The 23,963-nt window shown below is 42.4% G+C and overlaps 2 protein-coding genes across 2 annotated transcripts; one reads left to right on the forward strand and one right to left on the reverse strand.

Annotated features, from left to right (window-relative positions):
* Positions 1–6,808: 6,808 nt before the first annotated feature.
* PTS (6-pyruvoyltetrahydropterin synthase) lies at positions 6,809–12,661 on the forward strand. The gene is made up of 6 exons (XM_063437637.1): positions 6,809–6,962; positions 7,377–7,456; positions 8,164–8,186; positions 10,548–10,604; positions 11,149–11,219; positions 12,236–12,661. Exons 1-6 carry the CDS (start codon positions 6,883–6,885, stop codon positions 12,357–12,359), a joined length of 435 nt encoding a protein of 144 aa, XP_063293707.1. The 5' UTR covers positions 6,809–6,882; the 3' UTR covers positions 12,360–12,661.
* Positions 12,662–16,904: 4,243 nt separating this feature from the next.
* BET1L (Bet1 golgi vesicular membrane trafficking protein like) lies at positions 16,905–22,767 on the reverse strand. Its single transcript, XM_063438672.1, has 4 exons — positions 22,688–22,767; positions 17,909–18,000; positions 17,736–17,792; positions 16,905–17,450 (listed from the first exon to the last, which is right to left on the reverse strand). The coding sequence occupies exons 1-4, from the start codon at positions 22,704–22,706 to the stop codon at positions 17,283–17,285; spliced, it is 336 nt and encodes a 111-aa protein (XP_063294742.1). The 5' UTR covers positions 22,707–22,767; the 3' UTR covers positions 16,905–17,282.
* Positions 22,768–23,963: the final 1,196 nt, after the last annotated feature.

Consider the following 23,963-nt stretch of genomic DNA (forward strand, 5'->3'; position numbering starts at 1 on the left):
TTGTCTGTATTGAGCATGTGTATGTATGTCAGTGAGTTTGTCTGTAGTGAGCTTGCATGTGTGAGTCAGTGAGCTTGTCTGTAGTGAGCATCTTTGTGTATACTAGTAATTTGTCTGTAGTAAGCTTGTGTGTGTTAGAGAGTTTGTCTGTACTATGTTTGTGTGTACCTGTAAGTTTGTCTGTGTTTGTCAATGATCGTTTGTGTGTCAGTGAAATAGCCTGTGTGCCAGTGAACTTGTGTGCTTGTGTCAGTGAGATTGTCTGTGCCTGCATGTGAGTATGCTTACTGTATAATTAAATGTTTTACTCTGAAAGGACCAATATTAATAATTAAAAAAGAAACATAGCAATAATAAAAGTATATATAGATATTTATATATATTTTAGTGATACTGTAAAATGTCCCTTTATAACATTTAGAATGTGGTTATGTCTTGTTACCCCAGAATGAGTAATTCTAATTCTCTAATTCATAAACATAAATGATATATATACCCTCCTTTGTCCTACGTAGGGAAATAGTACGCAAATTCAAAGAATGAGTATTTTTACAAACATAATGACTCATCATCCTTTCATAACTTCCCAGCAAGGTGCTGTCTATTTTTTATTTTTTTATATTTTTATGGATTTAAAAAATAAAAATGAAATTCCTTCTTTATGCTCAGCTCCCAAGCGTGAGAGGGCACAGCGTCATATAGTAAGAAAAATATCAGACAATACAAATATTAGTGTAAACAGGATCTCAATATAACATAGCCCGGGAGCTGAGGGTCTTATTTTTATATATAGCTGGGGGTCCCCTCAAAACCTGGCCATGAAAGATCTGGCTGTATACCAGTATTATTGGTCGTGCCTTTCCGTTGTGCCCTTATGTGATGTGATCTTGGGTTATTCTTGCCAGTAAATACAAAAATGAAAGTCAAAGTGAACTAAATGAAGAATGGAATGGATGTTTCAAATAAATGGTTTTAAATATAAATAAAAGTGATTCCTGGTGATGACACCGGTTTAAAACTGGGCTGTTAATCCGGAAACATTGTATAACCTTTTATCTAGGATTGCTATATGTTATATTAGTCTAATTAATGTTATTATTTATTTTTTGTTATATAGTATGTCATTTGTGATATCTTTGCGAAAGAAAATAGAAGTGAAGTGATTACATTTACAAAATGGTTTGTTCTTTCAAGATACTCAATGTACACTCTCCTGGCACATTAACTAGATGGTTTATTACTTTAAGGCAGTCCCTTTGCTTGCGATGGGTGAGGCCATAACATTCTAAACCGATGGCTGGCTCGCCAAATAATAATAATCAGCAATATCATGCGGCGTGTTTTGCAGAGTAAAGAAGCTGCAGTATCCCCTCTCATTGTCCCTTCTCTCGTGTTTCCTCCTTGTAATGTATTTAACGTTACGCCGTGTTTCTTCAGGATGTTATACAGCCAAATCACAAGCTCTGATTAAACACAATCACACATTACAAATGTTCTGTTAGGGCAAACAAGGAATTTTATAGCAATGGCTAAACGCGTCAGGATTTTCAATAAACTGTAAATTGTCTGTAATTCAGAAAATGTGAGGTAAAAATATCAGAATGAGAGCTCCCTTCGCCTAAAGTTAAAGACCGTTATGCTCGTGGATAAGCGGACAGCAATTATTCAGCAGAGATCTGCAGTGTTTGATGAGGTTTGGCCTCGTGGTTAGAATATGCTGAAACATTGGGAAGCGTTAATTACTCTTTCCCCTTCATCCCCACCTCCTTCGTTGCTTTTCTGTTTTCTCCTTATTTTCCTTTTTCTTGTCTGTCAGCCCTTTCTCATTTGTTTTGCTATAACTTTCATTTTATGTGATAGTCTCCATACCAGGCCTGTGTGCAATACTTTGTACAAGCGGATATAGTTATAGTTCCATCACACTTGATATTGTCTGCATTATGTTTCATGGTTGTATATGCCTGACATCCATTCATCACATAGTTGTGCTGGTATCTCCTTAAGACTGGCATTGCTCTTTGAGACTAATCACAGTATAATGCCTTTCCCAAATAATGATATATATTTGGTTAGAAAGATCATAACTACATTCTTATTGCCGAAAGCACCGAAAAACTAGTGTCACCTCCGAGATCCCACTGTCACGGTCAGACACAGACATTGATTCATGATGCTGATCTCTGCAACTCTTACAGTTACCTGTAAACAGTCTTACTACAGCACGTCACCGACAGAGATGCTATGTGTATAACTGGCAAAGATTAGTGTTTTAATACATGCATTCACAGACTCCTGATTGACGTCTGTCCATGTACAGGCCTATCATAAAATGTGCATTCTAGCTCTTGGTGAATTACATCTCACATGATTCTCAGACATCAATCGGCGGGGAATGTATTGACTGAGAATAGTGGGATTTGTAGAGCAAGAGCTGGAAATGCAGCTTATAACTTGATAGAAAACAAAGATGAATTAACATAAATAGACCTTCTCTAAATGACCCTCTGATGGTCTGCAGACATTCAGGAGACAAGGATCCATAGCATTCCTCCCTTAGTACACAGTTTCTTAGTACATGTCATTCTTAGTCTACGCATGACAAGTTCATTCAAAGAGGTTTCTCCGGCCACAGGCATGAGTAACCATTGCAGCAGTCTGAATTCATGCAATGCCTACTATAAGTGCAGAGGGAAGCACAGAAATCCTTTGGATGCATGTAATCCGTCAATAATGCAGACTTTTAAGGATGTTCTGGGTTCCAAGAAACGAGCGCCTATTTGAGTCATCTGCGTGCTTTGAGCAATTAATTGGTCACAGAGTAAACATTTTGCATTGTACAGTGTCAGCTGATATCTCTGATAATGTGCAGAACTAGGCTCCACGTATTTGGAAGATTAAAAACAGTCACATGAAATAGGACTATTACAGAACACACAATATCAGTGCAGGAAATACATTGTAACTTGTGATATGATTCCATGTACAATGAATCCCCACCCAATTGGAAGTCATTAACAGATCCATCAAAACATCAATTGAAAAATAATAAAACCATCAATGTTGCTCCATTCATAGGTACGCAGGGTCAATACAGTGCTATTTATAAAAGCGCACGTTTATTGGTAACATTCAGAATACAGGAAAATATGGGAATCATATCCCCTGTTTAGTACACCTGCTTTCCTTTCATTTCTGGACTGTGAGAAGGTGGTTACGTGGCCTTAAATACCACAGTCCCTCTTTGCAACCTAGGTTGCTCTGTGCAACTTTCCTATAGTGATTGTTTTCTTGGAGCCCAAATCGTTGTGCTATATCCAGAGTCATAACTAGAAACCGCAGAGGCCCCCATACATCTACCTCGCTTCCCCTCATACGTCCCCCTCCACACATGCAGACAGATACACATGCAGACGCGAACATATACAGAGACACACACATACAGGCACACATACAGACACACAGACACACACACATACATACAGACACACACACATACAGAGAAACATACATACAGGCAAACACATACATACATACAGACACACACACACAGACACACATACAGAGAAACATAAATACAGGCAAACACATACATACATACAGACACACATACAGAGAAACATGCATACAGACACACATACAAACACACACATATAGAGACACATACATACAGACACACATACATACATACAAACACACACATACAGAGAAACATACACACACACATACAGAGAAACATACATACAGACAAACACATACATACATACAGGCACACACATACATACATACAGGCACACACATACAGAGAAACATACATACAGACACACATACATACATACAAAAATGTAAAAAGCTGATTTAAGCTGTCAGGGTTATTGCCTGAAGTGATTTTTTTGGGGAATTCAAAGTTAATTTCATATTTTTGAACACAATAGCCGAATGGAAAGATAAAACCTGACACAAAAAAAGTAATTTACTAATGTGACAATTGTCGGGAATTCATAATGAATACCAGGTGAATCACAGTGAATACCAGGTGAATCATAGTAAATACCAGGTGAATCATATACCAGGTGAATCATAGCGAATACCAGGAGAATCATAGCGAATACCACGTGAATCATAGTGAATACCAAGTGAATCATATACCAGGTGAATCATAGTAAATACCAGGAGAATCATAGCGAATACCACGTGAATCATAGTTAATACCAGGTGAATCATAGCGAATATCAGGTGAATCATAGTGAATACCAAGTGAATCATATACCAGGTGAAACATAGTGAATACCAGGTGAATCATAGTGAATACCAGGTGAATCATAGTGAATACCAGGTGAATCATAGTGAATACCAGGTGAATCATAGTGAATACCAGGTGAATCATAGCGAATACCAGGTGAATCATAGTGAATACCAGGTGAATCATAGTGAATACCAGGTGAATCATAGTGAATACCAGGAGAATCATAGTAAATACCAGGTGAATCATAGTGAATACCAGGTGAATCATAGTGAATACCAGGTGAATCATAGTGAATACCAGGTGAATCATAGCGAATACCAGGAGAATCATAGCGAATACCAAGTGAATCATATACCAGGTGAATCATAGTGAATACCAGGTGAATCATAGTGAATACCAAGTGAATCATATACCAGGTGAATCATAGCGAATACCAGGTGAATCATATACCAGGTAAATCATAGTGAATACCAGGTGAAACATAGTGAATACCAAGTGAATCATATACCAGGTGAATCATAGTGAATACCAGGTGAATCATAGCGAATACCAGGAGAATCATAGCGAATACCAAGTGAATCATATACCAGGTGAATCATAGTGAATACCAGGTGAATCATAGTGAATACCAGGTGAATCATAGTGAATACCAGGTGAATCATAGCGAATACCAGGAGAATCATAGCGAATACCAAGTGAATCATAGTGAATACCAAGTGAATCATATACCAGGTGAATCATAGTGAATACCAGGTGAAACATAGTGAATACCAGGTGAATCATAGTGAATACCAGGCGAAACATAGTGAATACCAGGTGAATCATAGTGAATACCAGGTGAAACATAGTGAATACCAGGTGAAACATAGTGAATACCAGGTGAAACATAGTGAATACCAGGTGAATGTGCATTCAAGGTTAATCACACAGTTACTTTAACCCCTTAAGGACCAAACTTCTGGAATAAAAGGGAATCATGACATATCACACATGTCATATGTCCTTAAGGGGTGAAAGACACTAGTCATGTTAAGTTGAGCAAAATTATGGATGCTCGGGGTATGCAAAGGCCAGTGCCTAACATGTGGGGTACAAAGAACGAAAACAAATAAAAGGAGCGTTAAATAAAGCATACATTCAGTTGGGTAAACTGTTACAACTTTTAAAGTCCACTGAAGCCACCTGGTCTGGCCACATGAGATCGCTGGAGCAGGTCTGCCGACACATCCACCAAATCTTCTGGATGTAGTCCGCTCCTGCCTCCCCCGGGAGAGGAGTAGGACATGGTCTGGAAGGCACCACACCACCAACCCCATGGCCAACAACTGGAATCCTGAACATCATGGTCCGGCCAGGCATGGGGCTGTGGTTTGAGGTATTACCTATTGGGGCTCAAGGTCCAGGAAGGCAGTCATGGAGATCAGAAACTAGATTTAAAAAAAATAGTGATTACTGTGTCCAGTGCACTTATAGGTATATTAATGTGATACGAAAGCAGCTACACACTCTAGTGGGTGTTCTCTTTCCCCCACTCAGTATAGAAATGAACCAAAGTGAGTCTAGTATGGACTGGATAAGAATCCAGACCTTGCTAGTCAAGTGAGTGGAGCGCTATATATTCACAATATTATTTTATTATCTTTTGATTTTAAACTTATAATAAATTTATTTTTTTATTGCATCCCATTGGCTTTCTATCCTATCTTGCTGCTAAAGAAGGGTACGTGCCCCCCTCCAGAGGCACCCAAGTCTACCATCTAGAGCCAGGTTCTCATTGGCTCAGAATAAGGTGAGCACTACCATAACTACTGTATGTGCAATTGCAAGTTGAAACATAGTACACTAGGAGGTTTCTCCCTTTTTTTCTCTCCTTCTCTCCCTGAGGAAACTTATTCCAGTTAAATGGTGCAGTGTCTCCATACGACACTACTGTGGAAGTGATTTGAGCCTGTCCTGTCTGAGGCTCCATGTGAGTTTGATTATTGACAAATTATCACAATATCCTCCTCGCTATCTACAGATTTACACTATATTGTGCTGTATTGTTTTTGTTTCACTTTCATGTATCAACATATACCTGAGATTTAACCCTAAGTCAGGGTAAGTGTGAATATATAGCGCTCCACTCACTTGACTAGCAAGGTCTGGATTCTTATCCAGTCCATACTAGACTCACTTTGGTTCAGTCATGGGGATCAGGTCTAACCTGCAGGTAAGTAGGCAGGGGCAGCCGAGAGTAACTACTGCTAGTTTGCTGCCAGTGGGTCATAAGAGGGAATTGTGAGTAGCAGTTATTTATATTATATCTATGCCTGTTTCAGTGATGGACTCAGTCTCTCCCCAGACATTTTATATCATACAGTCCTGTTTCAGTGATGGGCACTATGTGTGTTACTCAGTCCTTGCAGACAGGAAAGAGTTAATGAGGCCTTCTGCCAGGATAGGGATAATGAATAGCCCAGTGGCATGGGTTGTAGCCTTGTTGGGCCAATGGGAGAGCATGACTTGCAGCCAATCAGATGCCCCCTGTCAGTGACTGCCCCTCATTCTGCCCATCATAGGAGGAGTTCAGGATGTGCTGAGCTCAGTGAGAGCCTGTTGCTCATCCCAGCAGCCCCATCCTCACCATCACTGTCACCATGCTCCCAACACACAGCAAGCCAAGGACAGTACACATCTCCCGCAGCATGACATTCAGTGCTTGCCACAGACTGCACAGGTGGGTGTGGATACAATGTAACCTGCAGGAGATACAATGTTAATACTCTGTCAGATCAGCTGGAAAACGAAAGTGAGAAACATGAATGTAGTGGGAACATTGTAACAATACAAACTGTAAATATGTGTCTCTGGAAAGCATTGAAGCTTTATTTATTTATTTATTTATTTATTTACTTATTTATTGTTATGTTCTGCGACTGAATGCTAGGTTGCCATGGTGACTGCTCCACACCTGCTCTGTAGATAGATAAGACTAATTGGCAGCATGGAGCTGTGTTTGCAGACATTGACAGACACTGGTAAAGGCAATGCTGGGAACACTGACTCGAAACATTGTCCTCTCCTCTTACCTGCATGTAGTCTCACGGCGTCTGTGGAAAAGCTGACACTTTTTGCCTTCCCTGTTTTGTAGCAAATCACTCAGTGATGAGGAGAACAAAAGGATTTTTGGCAAATGCAACAACCCCAATGGACATGGACACAACTACAAAGGTGAGATTCTGTCTGGTCCTGGGTGTAGGAAGGGGGAGGAGGGGGGCTGAATCCAGTGGGGGAGGGGTAAAGTGCGCATCATGTGTAACTTTTAAAATCTATTTTACTACTTTTAGACATAATAATAAAACAATCCTGTTGTAAAGTATCGAATCATTTACTTTCTTTGGTTCCTGTGCAAAAAAGGGGTTGATCAGCAAACCTGTCAATTTGATGTAAAGAATTAGAATATCCAAATTAGTTAAAGGTTTTCTCCAACCCCCATGGCCACTTCTGCTTGAAATGCCAGGAGCTAGTTGTACCCCTGGGACACACAAGCAAAAGATTTATGGCTGTCACCATAGCGCACCAGTGACAGACATAATGAGATTTACACAAAAAAGCAGCTTGCATTTATAAGCCAACACAATGTACAAACACTCCCCTGCATTCAAACACTACATACAGGTACACCACTGCATTCCAATCGCAGCTGTACATCCAAATACACCCCTACATGCAGTGGGGTACTTCCCATAACGCCCAGATGTCCTGTTAGCTTCTTTCATGGGGTGACCAAGAGCTGGCCGCGACCACCTCACCCCCCAGGCTTTGTGAGTAGAGCCGCTTTCTTGATTATATGAATATTTTTAAGCTGAAAACTGAATATTTGACAGTAATGTAAACATTGTATCAGTCCCTAATTAACCTGTTCTATCTGTTTTCAGTGATTGTCACAGTGCGTGGAAAGGTAAGTGAACGTATTAAAAACACATGTGGGTATTTGTTCTGGTGGAGACTGAGTCCATCACTGAAACAGGGCTGTATGATACAAAATGTCTGGGAGAGACTGAGTCCATCACTAAAACAGGACTGTATGATATAAAATGTCTGGGAGAGACTGAGTCCATCACTAAAACAGGACTGTATGATACAAAATGTCTGGGAGAGACTGAGTCCATCACTAAAACAGGACTGTATGATATAAAATGTCTGGGAGAGACTGAGTCTAGCACTAAAACAGGGCTGTATGATACAAAATGTCTGGGAGAGACTGAGTCTAGCACTAAAACAGGACTGTATGATACAAAATGTCTGGGGAAGACTGAGTAGCACACACAGTGTCCATCACTGAAACAGGACTGTATGATATAAAATGTCTGGGAGAGACTGAGTAAAACACATAGTGTCCATCACTAAAACAGGACTGTGTGATATAAAATGTCTGGGAGAGACTGAGTAGCACACACAGTGTCCATCACTAAAACAGGACTGTGTGATATAAAATGTCTGGGAGAGACTGAGTCCATCACTAAAACAGGACTGTATGATATAAAATGTCTGGGAGAGACTGAGTCCATCACTGAAACAGGGCTGTCCCTGAAAGGACAAGTTATAGAGGGGGGATGGGGTGGGGGGGGGGGGGGAGGAGAGTATCTTGTTTTATAGTTACTTTAGGCCTCGTAGAACCAACGATATTTGAATTGTAGTAATGGCATGAAAGCCTAGCTGTGGTGACTCGTGACAACTGCCACCATAGATTTGGGAACAGTGTATTATTTATATTATTAAGAATAATACATTTTAGCTCCTTTTCTTACATTGTGTGTAAGGGGGGCACTGTGTGTGTTTGTGTGTGGTGCAGTGTGTGTGTGTGTGTGTGTGTGTGTAAGGGGGGCAGTGTGTTTGTGTGTGGTGCAGTGTGTGTAAGGGGGCCAGTGTGTTTGTGTGTGTGTGTAGGGGGCAGTGTGTGTGTGTGTAGGGGGCAGTGTGTGTGTGTGTAGGGGGCAGTGTGTGTTTGTGTGTGGTGCAGTGTGTGTAAGGGGGGCAGTGTGTTTGTGTGTGTGTGTAGGGGGCAGTGTGTGTGTGTGTAGGGGGCAGTGTGTGTGTGTGTAGGGGGCAGTGTGTGTTTGTGTGTGGTGCAGTGTGTGTAAGGGGGGCAGTGTGTTTGTGTGTGTGTGTAGGGGGCAGTGTGTGTGTGTGTAGGGGGCAGTGTGTGTGTGTGTAGGGGTGCAGTGTGTGTAAGGGGGGTTATAGTTTGTGTGAGGGGAAAGAGGGCAGATTAAAGATTTTTTTTGTAAATGTATTAAATAATTACTACAATATAGTTTATGTCCCCCCTCCCTTCTTATCTGTGCTGAGGGAGGAGGAGACATTTTTTCCAATCCCTGGTAGTTCTAGTGGTGAGAGTGAACTCTAGCCTGCAGCTCAGACTAGAGTTCACTCTCGCGAGAATGGGGAGTTGCCATGGTAACCACAACAACGCTCCGTGCTCGCGAGAGGAGAACCCTGCGGAGCTGCAGGTAGGAGCTCCCCCGGGTTCTCTCTCCCCTGCCGGCTGTCCAGCAATCACTGATCTCCCCTCTGGTCCGTGAAGGAAAACAGCAGGGCTGGCGCTTGGATAGTGCCAGCCCTGCATTGGCCGCCCGGGGAGAGCTTTGGCCTCACTATTTTCTCGGGGGGTGGGGGCGGGGGCAATTGCCCTGTTGCCCCCCCCCCATTGGATCCCTGGATCCGCCACTGTTACAAAAGGCACTGGTGGCTTTCAGGCCTAGCTCTCTTTAACTTGTCCTAGGAGTCAGGGACTGTGCAGTCAGCCAACTGGTCCAAATACAGGTTAGTGGGATTCCTGAATCACATACCAGGACATGCAGTTCCAGAGGGAACTAACACACAATACTTTATTTTAATTCAGGACTAGCCAATATGCACATTACGTTAGATTTACTGTGACCTGCTTAATAAAATACAAATAACCAAATATTATGGGGAAATATTAACATGTTTATAAAGGGGTTGGGAATACAATAATTAACAAGGACGATCTCCTGGGTTTCCAGAATTCATAATAAGCCTTGCTATCTAGGCTGTTTCAAGATCCTGACAACCAACCGATGGCGCTGTTCAGGATCCATAGCTGAATCCACCTAGTTGATTGTAACCATCAGCAGGACAGGAGAGCACACAAAACATTAATAATAAACAATTACATCATACGCACCCTGCACCTAAACCATAAGAATAATTTAGGGACCTACATAAAGTGTCCATATTCTGCTCTGATCTTCATTACCATCACAGTTCTCCTTCACAATCTTAACTTCTATTTCAGATTGATCCCGTCACAGGAATGGTGATGAATTTGACAGATCTTAAGAAATACATGGAGGTAAGAGGTTGCCCAACAGGGTTCAGAGGTGACTTTATGTGGTGCTCAATACAGTTTTTAAAATTCTGTTAATTTTTATTCTGGAGCTTGTTAATTAGAAATTATAGTCTACATAGAGTAATTCAAACTTGGGGTGTATTTAACAAACAATCAATGTGGAATTGGTAAATTATAGCTGAGATTCTAGCAGCCAAGAAGCGAAGCCAGGAGAAAAGTGAAGACTCAACACATGGAGTGCACTTTAGGGGTTCCTTGCAGGCTGCAATTGCATAGTCATGTATAGTACATGTGCATGGTGTAACTTTACTTACTGTGTCTCGACAGTATTCCCACATACAGACACATTTTACAGTCTGGTGGCAGTTGTGGGATGCTGAAATTCTAAAAACACCATAAGAAAAACTAATATGTCTGTAATAGACAAATCCTGACTATAATATTCCAACGAAGGCGATTCCGTATAATCCGTGAAATTGTGAAAATTATGATGAAAAAATGGGGGGACAAAAAAAAAAACCACAACCTTCTATATAATCCCCTCCAGGAAGCCATTGCCATTCCCATGGATCACAAGAATCTGGATCAAGACGTACCTTACTTTAAAAATGTTGTCAGGTAAGTCATTCCTGGTCTAGTGCAATGAGAATAGTGTCGGTCTGGTTGGAATAAAATTGGGTTTTGTTGGGGTGTCTTTTAATTTGTGTGCGTGATCAGCTAATTACATCATGAAATTGCCACATGGGCCGAGATTTGGATTTTATAGAGAGGTGATGCTTGTCATGTCAAACCACTGTGAGATTAATCCCTGGCATGCTTTCCCGGTTTGTATACTAATCTCTATTAATTTAGTGGCCTTCTGCCACAGTAGAGATGGTGCAGGTACTAATCGAAATACTGCCTTTATAAGCCCTTTGCAGTATCTACACTATCTCTTGTATTTTCCAATCCTTCAGTTCTGATTGGAGAATTCCCCAGCGCAGACAAAGTCTGTGTTGGCATAAATGGGAAGGATTGCAAAGGCTGTAGATAAATCTGCATCTCATGCAAGATGTTTTAAATATACACCAATGGAAATTCAGACACGAGAGTGTTCTTTTTATTTAAAAAAAGGTTATTTAGTGTCATTAGGATATCCACACATTCTGTACGTTTAGATGGCCTCACGACGTGCTGTGCAAACCCAGTCCAATCATTAACACTGTGAGAAAATATACTGAGGGAGAAGTTTATTGAAGGATTATTCACTAAAGTGAGAATTGACAGAATTAAAAATGAAATTAAAATTTTAAGCCAAAACAGCTGAACTGGTAAAACCTCTCCTTGTCAGCTTTGATTTCAGTTTAGATCTTTTAACCTTAAATTTGGAATTCAAACATTGAGTTCTCTCTTTATTGAATAGCGTGTTAATTGCAGTGTTTTGGGTATGCATTTCCCCCAGTACAGTCTAAAAAGTAAAGCCTAACAGGAGCCCAAGTCTAATTTCTATAACGCATTGGGGATTTTAAAATAAATATATATTTTCCAAACCTGGATACAGAATATCACTGGGGTGATGGCATTGTAGAACATTATCGCTTGGTAGCTCTATGTAAGAGGTGTGACATTTTTATTTCTATCCACTATGACTGCAGTTCAGTGGAGAACGTGTCTGTGTTCATCTGGGAAGGTCTGCAGAACAGGCTTGAAGAAGGACTTCTCTATGAGGTCTGTGTCCATGAAACCGATGCCAACAGTGCTGTTTACAGAGGAGAATGATGTCCACCACCTGAAGGAAGTATCTAATCAAAATACATCAGGACATTATCACTCCAGCTAAGGAAAGCCTCATTGAAAATACAGTCCAACAAACGTGGGTCTACCCATGTATAAAGTATGTTGTTTGCTACAACCTTGGTCCTTCAGCTGGTGATAGACTAAATGTCCCATTGGAAGAAACATTCTAAGGTCCAAACCAAATGCAGTCCTACTCTAACAAGCTGTGCACATCTATGGCTCCAGATTGCTATGTCCACCCTGATCTTTAATGTAATAAATAGTGAAGAAGGTTTATTTATATATCATTCTTGAATGTGTTTTTCCCTTTTTATTAGGATAATGGATTCCTGTTTACATCACATTCAGATGTTTAAAAAAAAATCTTAACATATTTAACACTTAAATGTCATGCACACCACAGAACCAAATAACACGAATCTAGGCCTACATAGACATGTTGTGGGCTTACTAAAACATGTTTTTTTTTTTTTCAAATATGTTTAAAAAACTAAAATCCCAAACCAATACAGCAAATAAAATAACCATGCAAGAGCTGACAAATTGGCAAACATTAAAATGTACTGAGGGTTCAATAAAACACGTTCGCAGGTTGCTAATAGCAAAGATGTCCGTGTAAGGAATGATTCTCCATTTATTGGTGAAAGAATAAGATTTAAGACACTGCAGATGAACTGGAACCCAATATTAAATGAATTTAATACAAAGTGCCAAAAATATTATACAGTGGGACCTCGGTTTATGAATTTAATGCGTTCTCCGGGACATTTCTTATTGCGAAAAATTTGTAAACCGAAACGCAGTTTCCCATAGGAATGCATTGAAAACCAAATAATCCGTTCTGGAGGTCAGAAAAAAGTCAAAATGAGCTGGCATGGAAACCAACCCACAATGCAGAACACACAATTAAAGGCATGCAAACGACGAAGCTCAGCTCCCTACCTTTCCAGAGCTTGAGAAAGGCACCAAAAAAGTCCCCAAACCACTGCAAAATATTCCCAAAATGGCTCCAAAACTCGATACAAACCTCCACACATGACGCCAACAGGGCTGGCGCTACCATAAGGCGCCAGTGCCATATTTTAAACAATAATTTGGACATAGGAGTGTTCTTTATATTTAAAAAAGGGTCATTTAGTGTCATTAGAATATCCACACATTCTGTACGTTTAGATGGCCTCACGACGTGCTGTGCAAACCCAGTCCAATCATTAATACTGTGAGAAAATATACTGAGGGAGAAGTTTATTGAAGGATTACTCACTAAAGTGAGAATTGACAGAATTAATTCACATTGAAAGCCAAAACACCTAATAAAACCTCTCCACGTAAGCGTTGATTTCAGTTTAGATCTTTTAAGCGCACAGGGTTACTCCAACCACCATGAACACTTTTGGTCATGGTGGTAGAAGTCCGGATTTGCAGTCCAAAATTATTAACAATTGTGTGCCGAGGGCAAGTTGCACGCTCAGCACATGTGACTTACGCAGCCCAGAACAGCTTTATGTCAATTCTGTGCATATATTACATCTGTCATCAGCGTGCACTGAATAGTGCCAACAGACGTAACTGCTTCTCCGTTGCAGGTTCGTGTGTGCCCTCCCACACTGAAAGCAGCCTGCCTCCCTATCCCATGCTCTCTTCCTCCCCTTGCAGGTTGGTGTGTGCCCTCCCACACTGAAAGCAGCCTGCCTCCCTATCCCATTCTCTCTTTCTCCCCTTGCTGGCTCAGAGATCATACATGTGTTCTGCGCCCTTTAAAAGGAAACTATAGTGACTAAAAAACAAAGTTGTTTTCCTGGCACTATAGCTCCGTATAATGCACCCCTCCCCGCATGGTGCAGAAGGGGTTAAAAACTATTTCTGTGACTTACCTGAGTCGGGTTCCTCCTTGGCTGCCGCACTGCCCAGCAATGACTGCGCTCGCATTTGAACAACCCCATAGACAAGCATTATACAATGGACCCAATAAATAATGCTAATAGGGTAATATTTTAATTTAAACTAAAAAGGGTCCGGGAATCCCTTGACATTTGAAATGTGTGAGGAGTTCTCAATTCTTGCTTTATTATATAGCATGCTAATTGTAGTGATTTTGTCACACACTTCTCCCAGTAAACTTTTAAAACAAAATGCATCACAGCAGCACTGTGGCAACGCACCCTTCTGTTTGGATTGTTTACCCATTGGGTTATTTAATTAAAAAAGGAAAAGTTATTTTGTTAAACACGATACAGAATATCACCGCGGTGATGGCATTGCAAAATATTATCGCTTGGTAGCTCTGTGCAAGAGGGGTGACAATTTTATTTCCATCCACTATGACTGCAGTTAAGTGGAGAACATGTGTGTTCATCTGGAAAGGTCTGCAGCAGAAGCTTGAAGAAGGACTTCTCTATGAGGTCTGTGCCCATGAAAGTGATGAAAACAGTGCTGTTTACAGAGGGGAATAATGACCACCACCTGAAGGAAGTTGTACTAACGCATCTAAATACATCAGGTCATTATCACTCCGACTTGCTCTCCAGGCAAGCTTAATTGAAAATACAGTCAAGCAAACGTGCGCCTACCCCTGTATAAAGTATGTTTGCAAGCAGTGTGTGCAACCTTGGGTCTTTCCATCACAACTTTCTCTCGCTGCACACCCTCCCCTAACATACTGTGCACATATATACCGCCAGGTTCCTATGTCTACTCTAATCTTTATATCAATAAATAGTGAAGTGGGTTTATTTATATACAATTCTTGACAGTCTTTATTTCTTCAGCATATAAAGTATTCACACTTTAGGGAATCGCAAACATCCTCCGATCTTATGGCTTGCACAGAGTTCTATTTACTTCCATGGCATCACATTTAGATTTTAAAGAAACAATCTAAAAATATTTAACACCTAAATTTCATTAAAACCGTTTGCACTAATCTCCCCAACTACATTTATAGAGAAAAGGGAAAATCATGAACACCACAGAACCAAATAACATGACTGTAGGCCTACATGGACATGTTGTGAGCTTACTAAAGTGGGTTTCGGTTTTCTTCAGATATTATTTTATTTGCTCTATTGGTCTTTTTTCAAACCAATAGAGCAAATAAAATAATCATGAAAGTCAAATTGTCAAACCTTTTTAACAAGTACATTGTCCAGAAGGAAATAGTGACTGCTCAATTCTCTGTCATGTTAGTGACTGCTCAATTCTCTGTCATGTTAGTGACTGCTTAATTCTCTGTCATGTAAGAGTTAAATCAGTTTTGTTTTTGTGGCCCTGGCCACAACTCTCATGGCTGTAACTCACACAGACTGCATAAAAAACAAAAATAGGTGCATTTTCCAGCAGATGTTACCTTACTGTAGAAGTTTTTATCTCCTAATCTACAAATCACACACAGGAAGCTCCTGCGGGCTCTACAAAGCTATTGACCGAGGAGAGGAAAAAAGGAAAGTGAAAAGATATCTATTTGTGAAGAGTTTCCAAACTGAAGCATCTGCTTTCATTTAAACGTAAGACAATGGATAAAACTTAAACTCCTTCAACACGGGTTTCCAATAGATCACCAAGTAAATGTGCCAAAATTATCAGCCTCAGAAAAAATGGGTGGTTTACCACAAAATCATTTTGAGATATCAGCATGCCCAACGTACATTTCCAATTGTAAACTCTCTTGATAACATGGGCCAAACCAAATCTGAAACCCCTGTGAGAATAAATATATATATATATATATATATATATATATATATATTATATATCTCAAAGATTAAAAGGCAGAGGCAAGGTACACACTATATACAGAGTTCCTCCTGTAGCCAAGTAAGGTCCCAAATCCTAAACGGCAAAGCCACCAGGGAACTTGTACCCTCAAAACATCATGACATCCAATGTCACAAGTGTTTAAAAATAATTTGGTGGTTGGTAAACGGGACAAGATGTGCACTATTTGTTTTCTGTTATATCCTCACATTAGAGTATGTATACACCGTATAAATGCCAGTTGAAATAAAAATAGCCAATTTGAATAAAGTGAGAACAAACATTCTGATTTTCAGTACAAAGCCTTAAAATGGGACAGTACAAGCACTATAACAATGCACCTTGATCTGGTTATAGTGAAACGAATGGCCCTATTCACAACAGGGTGTCCTTCAAGCCAATCACAGAGTTTATAGAAATCAGCACCTGTGGAAAAAAACTAAAAAGATTGACAAAATGAGTATTTATCAAGAGAAGCCCCTTGGCAGTACGCAGTGTCCCATTTCTCCTCTGTCAGATAGCCCTAGGTGTGAGACCGCTGCTTCATCGGAACGGAGAGCTGGACCACATACCGCGGCTCAGCTCACTGACTACTAAAAGGTAAAAGGGGGCAATGGCCCAGGCCCCAGCGTGCAGATTAAAGACAGCTTGGAATGTCCTCATTATGGCTATAACAATTATAAATAGCATGGTTTACCCATCTAGTCATTTTATATGTGGGCATTTTAGAACTGCACTTCTATTTAAACACAGATTTAAAAAAAAAAAAAATGAAAAAAAAAAAAAAAAAAACACCATTATTTTTATTTGTACTTGAAAAATAAACCTTGTATATGGAAAGGTCATTTTAAAATAATGAAGCCTATGAATAAGTTTACTTGGTTTGCAGAAAATACACACAGATACAAGTTTGTGGAAACTGGATAGAAATGAATACTTTGAATCAACTATATCTAGAAAAAATAATATTAATCTCAAATCACAACTTAGATAAAATGTGTTATGGTTACTGGATTAGGTGTATAAGATTGATTGTTAGACGAGGGAATTTCATAAAGTGCCAAGACCAGCTGGCACATTCCATCTCACGTTCTGGGTCATTAGGTACTGTGCATTTGGAATGTCTTTTTGGGGTGGTGTGGAGAGCCACCTTCACGTGCTGGCCCGAGATACTAAGTAGTACAATAGAAAGAACAATCCAACAAGTCCGACTGAAATATAACATAATATCTTGCGATTATCACGTCCTGAACGAGTCATCCCCGTGAAACGTTTCACAGTGCCGCTAAGAAGACCGGTCACACTCATGAAATCAGAATCCTACAGAACAAAGAGAAACATTGTGATTACTATGGGCCAGATTAGTTATAGAAATACAGCTGGTTCACAAAGAATCATGGGAGTTGTAGTTACTAACAGCTGTAGAACTACCATTTGCAATGCTCTGAATCTTGCAGAGGATAAGAGGATAAGAGCAGCTAGAGACCAAACACACCTAGACACCCGTAGGTTTTCTAATCTATAGAATTCCATCCAAAATGATGCACCCTATAATAATGCCAAATACATGAGAGAATGGACATGTAATACTCGGCATAGTCTCACCATTCCATCCAGGTACTTGTTGTGGTCGTCAGCCTCTCTGTCAATGTCCAGGGCAAGCTGCAGGTAGACATGCATGTGTTAGTTAAATAGAGCTTATTATATTTAATGCTGATGATAATTGATAGTGGTGGAGGCTGAAGCTACTGAATATCTCCCTCACTCTGTACACTTACCGATTTCAGCCTTGTCACCTTTGTGGATAGATTCTCAGTGAGGCGCTTGTTTTCTTCATCCAGCATGTCATCCACTGCCCCAGAACTTGGGCCTGTGAAAACATGGGCAGCATTATCATCAGAGAAGAGTTTGGCACAAAAAGAATTTAAAACATCTAGATTGGAGTACCAATATTCAAAGAAAATATTAGTACAGTTGTGATGGTCCAAGACTGCTTACATAGCGGACTCTCAGGTGTTGATGACATGGCATAAAACCAGGTCCTACAAACAGACAACACACAACTAACTAGCATGACGTCAAACGCAACGTTTTGTGTGCCAGCATTTATTTACAGTGGAACGCATCACTGCAGCAAGGGGCACTACAATCAAAGTTAAGTTCTAAGCCGGAGTCTTTCCAGAGTGTGAGGTTTAACCTCATGTAGCCCCTAGCTCCAATTACTGATAGTCGGTTGAGAAATGTTGAAAGTGAAGATTCAGAGCCCCAAAGGAAACATTTTGAATGGCACTATTGTTGTAATAATTCTGCCCTCTCATGGACACAGAGCCAGACAAATTATGATCAACAATTTAAGAGAGTGTCTCTTTTCTCAGAAATGCTCTGAATAGGTATCATAGGGCTCTGCCACCTAAAGGAAGCATCCAATGAAAATCACAGCTGATCTTTGAATACTAGTTTTAGACCTCTATATCAAAAAGGAAAACTATATTGCCAGGAACACAAACTCGTTTTCCTGGCACTATAGCTTCCCTCTCTTTTAAGGCCCCTCCCGGGGCGCTGACTGGGCTTATAACCCTTTCAGTCACTTACCAGGGCTGTGCTTGCATTAGGATTTCCCCATAGGAAAGCATTATTCAATGCTTTCCTATGGGGAAAAAATCTGACGCTGGAAGTCCCCATGCAGAGCGTGAGGACATCCAAAATTCTATAACAGACCAAAGGTCTGTTTTGATTCCCGGTAGAAAGCCACTAGAGTTTGCACCTGTAACGAGCACTGGTATTGCAGATACCCGTTTGTCTGTTTACTCCCAAACTGCTAGAGGGTAACGAAGTACAGCATCCAAGTATATTTCCCAAGTAAATCAGACAAAAACACAAACATCAGCCTAAACTAGAAGAAGAGTATAACAGGAATGGTTTATTCAGGCTAACCGCCCGGTTTATATACAGTTACCAATGTACAGGGTTTCAGTTGACATATTCCAGGGGCATTCCCCACTGGACCAGGGCACTCCTACATACAATAATATGATCTTTCCCCTGTACTGGGGAGATAATTGAGTCAAGCACTATACTAAACTTGATTATCTACCAACACAAAAAAAAACCCCACACATTTCCACAAAACTCAGAAAGTACCCTAAACTCCCTGGAAACCCCCACAAATGTATCCCCTAATAGCTCTGATCTGGGGGACCAACATCAGTTCAGGGGTTCAGGAGTTCCATGGTAGTCTTAATTTGACCGACCGCACACAAGGCTCCTGCCCAGAAAGAAATCCATGAAAATTTGTCTGTACAGTTGGTCTATTTCGACAAGTCTAAAACTGAACAAATCCACGAACGGTTCTCCTGGCTCATAGGTAGCGTTTGTTCCCCTAGTTCGTGGGAACAACCCTACCGAATAGCGCTCTCCTGGCTGGTCGGTGAAAGGAAGTAGGCGTTCGCGAAGTTGACCAGTGTTCGGGAAGTTGAGTGTCCAATTTTAGTTCCAGACACTCGACGACCAAGTCCCGCTGCCTTCTTTCGTGCGAACAAGATAGCCGACATTTTCTCCTGCACGGCGGCCACACAGAGAGGGCCCTTAACTTGCGGTCTGCTTTGTAGTTAATGAGCTAGGGGGGTGGTCGGTGTTCGGTAGTTTTATCTACCGTACAAGGTAATTAAACAGAAAGGTGTATACATCACACAGCTCCCCCACCATATATATCACACAGCTCCCCCACCATATATATCACACAGCTCCACCCCCATATATATCACACAGCTCCACCCCCATATATCACACAGCTCCCCCTCCATATATCACACAGCTCCCCCCCCATATATCACACAGCCCCCCCCCCATATATCACACAGCTCCCCCCCCATATATCACACAGCCCCCCCCCCATATATCACACAGCTCCCCCCCCATATATCACACAGCTCCCCCCCCATATATCACACAGCTCCCCCCCCCATATATCACACAGCTCCCCCCCCATATATCACACAGCCCCCCCCCCATATATATCACACAGCCCCCCCCATATATCACACAGCCCCCCCCCCATATATCACACAGCCCCCCCCCCATATATCACACAGCTCCCCCCCATATATCACACAGCTCCCCCCCATATATCACACAGCCCCCCCCCATATATCACACAGCTCCCCCCCATATATCACACAGCTCCCCCCCATATATCACACAGCCCCCCCCCATATATCACACAGCTCCCCCCCCCCATATATCACACAGCTCCCCCCCCATATATCACACAGCTCCCCCCCATATATCACACAGCTCCCCCCCCCATATATCACACAGCTCCCCCCCCCCATATATCACACAGCTCCCCCCCCATATATCACACAGCTCCCCCCCCCATATATCACACAGCTCCCCCCCCATATATCACACAGCTCCCCCCCCATATATCACACAGCTCCCCCCCCCCATATATCACACAGCTCCCCCCCCCATATATCACACAGCTCCCCCCCATATATCACACAGCTCCCCCCCCCATATATCACACAGCTCCCCCCCCATATATCACACAGCTCCCCCCCCCCATATATCACACAGCTCCCCCCCCCCATATATCACACAGCTCCCCCCCCCCATATATCACACAGCTCCCCCCCCCCCATATATCACACAGCTCCCCCCCCATATATCACACAGCTCCCCCCCCATATCACACAGCTCCCCCCCCCCATATCACACAGCTCCCCCCATATATCACACAGCCCCCCCCCATATATCACACAGCCCCCCCATATATCACACAGCCCCCCCCATATATCACACAGCCCCCCCCCATATATCACACAGCCCCCCCCATATATCACACAGCCCCCCCATATATCACACAGCCCCCCCATATATCACACAGCTCCCCCCCCCATATATCACACAGCTCCCCCCCCCCATATATCACACAGCCCCCCCCATATATCACACAGCCCCCCCCATATATCACACAGCCCCCCCCCCATATATCACACAGCCCCCCCCATATATCACACAGCCCCCCCCCATATATCACACAGCTCCCCCACATATATCACACAGCCCCCCCCCCATATATCACACAGCTCCCCCCCCCATATATCACACAGCTCCCCCCCATATATCACACAGCTCCCCCCCATATATCACACAGCCCCCCCCCATATATCACACAGCCCCCCCCCATATATCACACAGCTCCCCCACATATATCACACAGCTCCCCCCCCATATATCACACAGCTCCCCCACATATATCACACAGCCCCCCCCATATATCACACAGCCCCCCCATATATCACACAGCTCCCCCCCCATATATCACACAGCCCCCCCCCCATATATCACACAGCTCCCCCCCATATATCACACAGCTCCCCCACATATATCACACAGCCCCCCCCCCATATATCACACAGCTCCCCCCCATATATCACACAGCTCCCCCCCCCATATATCACACAGCTCCCCCCCATATATCACACAGCTCCCCCACATATATCACACAGCCCCCCCCATATATCACACAGCCCCCCCATATATCACACAGCTCCCCCCCCATATATCACACAGCCCCCCCCCATATATCACACAGCTCCCCCCATATATCACACAGCTCCCCCCCATATATCACACAGCTCCCCCACATATATCACACAGCCCCCCCCCCATATATCACACAGCTCCCCCCCATATATCACACAGCTCCCCCCCCCATATATCACACAGCTCCCCCCCATATATCACACAGCTCCCCCCCATATATCACACAGCCCCCCCCATATATCACACAGCCCCCCCCCATATATCACACAGCCCCCCCCCCATATATCACACAGCCCCCCCCCCATATATCACACAGCCCCCCCCCATATATCACACAGCCCCCCCCCCCATATATCACACAGCCCCCCCCCCCATATATCACACAGCCCCCCCCCATATATCACACAGCCCCCCCCCATATATCACACAGCTCCCCCACATATATCACACAGCTCCCCCACATATATCACACAGCTCCCCCACATATATCACACAGCCCCCCCCCATATATCACACAGCTCCCCCCCCCCCATATATCACACAGCTCCCCCCCCATATATCACACAGCTCCCCCCCCCATATATCACACAGCTCCCCCACATATATCACACTGCCCCCCCATATATCACACAGCCCCCCCATATATCACACAGCTCCCCCCCCCATATATCACACAGCCCCCCCCCATATATCACACAGCCCCCCCCCATATATCACACAGCTCCCCCCCCCCATATATCACACAGCCCCCCCCCATATATCACACAGCTCCCCCCCCCATATATCACACAGCCCCCCCCCATATATCACACAGCCCCCCCCATATATCACACAGCTCCCCCCCATATATCACACAGCCCCCCCCCCCCCATATATCACACTGCCCCCCCCATATATCACACTGCCCCCCCCATATATCACACAGCCCCCCCCCATATATCACACTGCCCCCCCCATATATCACACAGCCCCCCCATATATCACACTGCCCCCCTCTGTCCCGGTACCTCTGCCCCACTCCGCCATCTTTGTTTCTTCCTGTTTTGACGTGTCCGGATCTCTCCATTCGTCATGACAGCGCACGACGGGGACGTCACTTCCCGCAGCCAATCAGCGCGCAGAATCCATCGAATCCGCCTGTTCGCTTAGCTCCGCCCCGATCCTGGAAAATCCTCCGACAATGGGAATTGACCGGTTGCTATGGAGACCTTGGGCGAATGTCACCCCCTATAGATTGATGTGGTACAGTCCAAGGCCACTCTAAATAGTTCATTTATTTTTTATATATTTTATTTATTTTATATATTCAGATTTTATTTATATTATATATTTAGATTTTATTTGTTATATATTCAGATTTTATTTATATTATATATTCAGATTTTTTTTATATTATATATTCAGATTTTATTTATATTATATATTTAGATTTTGTTATATATTTAGATTTTATTCATATTATATATTTAGACTTTAGTTGTTATATATTTAGATTTTTTTAATATTATATATTTAGATTTTATTTGTATTATATATTTAGATTTTATTTATATTATATATTTAGATTGTATTTATATTATATATTTAGATTTTATTTATATTATATATTTAGATTTTATTTATATATTTAGATTTTAGTTGTTTACAGTTTGTAGTTTTAGTGAATAACCACTTTTAGGTTGAAGTTATAAATATAAAAGAAAATGGGAGCTCAGAAAACATTGCCCCATGGAGAATTTTCCCAGTTAGACATTTCACCAATGCGTTATGTATCAAACATATAGATTTTAGTTTAGAGAGCTTCCAGGACTTGGTCCGTCCCCAACCTTCGGCAGCCCTCATCTTGTGGACTACATCTCCCATATTACTGGCAAAGCATCATGGGAGATGTAGTCTATAACATCTGAAATGCCGAAGGTTGCCTACCCCTGCTCTATGCCAATAGTGGAGTGACTGGCGATAGTGTGGCAGAACCAACCTCGCCACTGTGCACTGGAGAAGCCTGGTTGCTAGCCTTCTGCCCTGCGACTATGGCCTGGGGTGTATTAACCCTTTAAGAACTGTATTTGGGCACAATGGGGTTTGTATGCTGTTCCTGGCCCTTTAAATACTTTGGAGCAGTATTACAAATTTTAAACTGGCACTTCGGATGCATTCGAAGTGCCAAAGTCGTCGAAGTGCCGAAGTCGTCGAAGTGGCCGCCATTAGACAGTCGAACACGTGGCGTCGGCCATTTTAATCCAGTCGAACGCGGTGAGCTGTACCTTCCCCTACCCTTCGACA

This window comes from Pelobates fuscus, chromosome 12 (assembly GCF_036172605.1).
Source record: "Pelobates fuscus isolate aPelFus1 chromosome 12, aPelFus1.pri, whole genome shotgun sequence".
In the NCBI taxonomy this organism is placed as follows: Eukaryota; Metazoa; Chordata; class Amphibia; order Anura; family Pelobatidae; genus Pelobates; species Pelobates fuscus.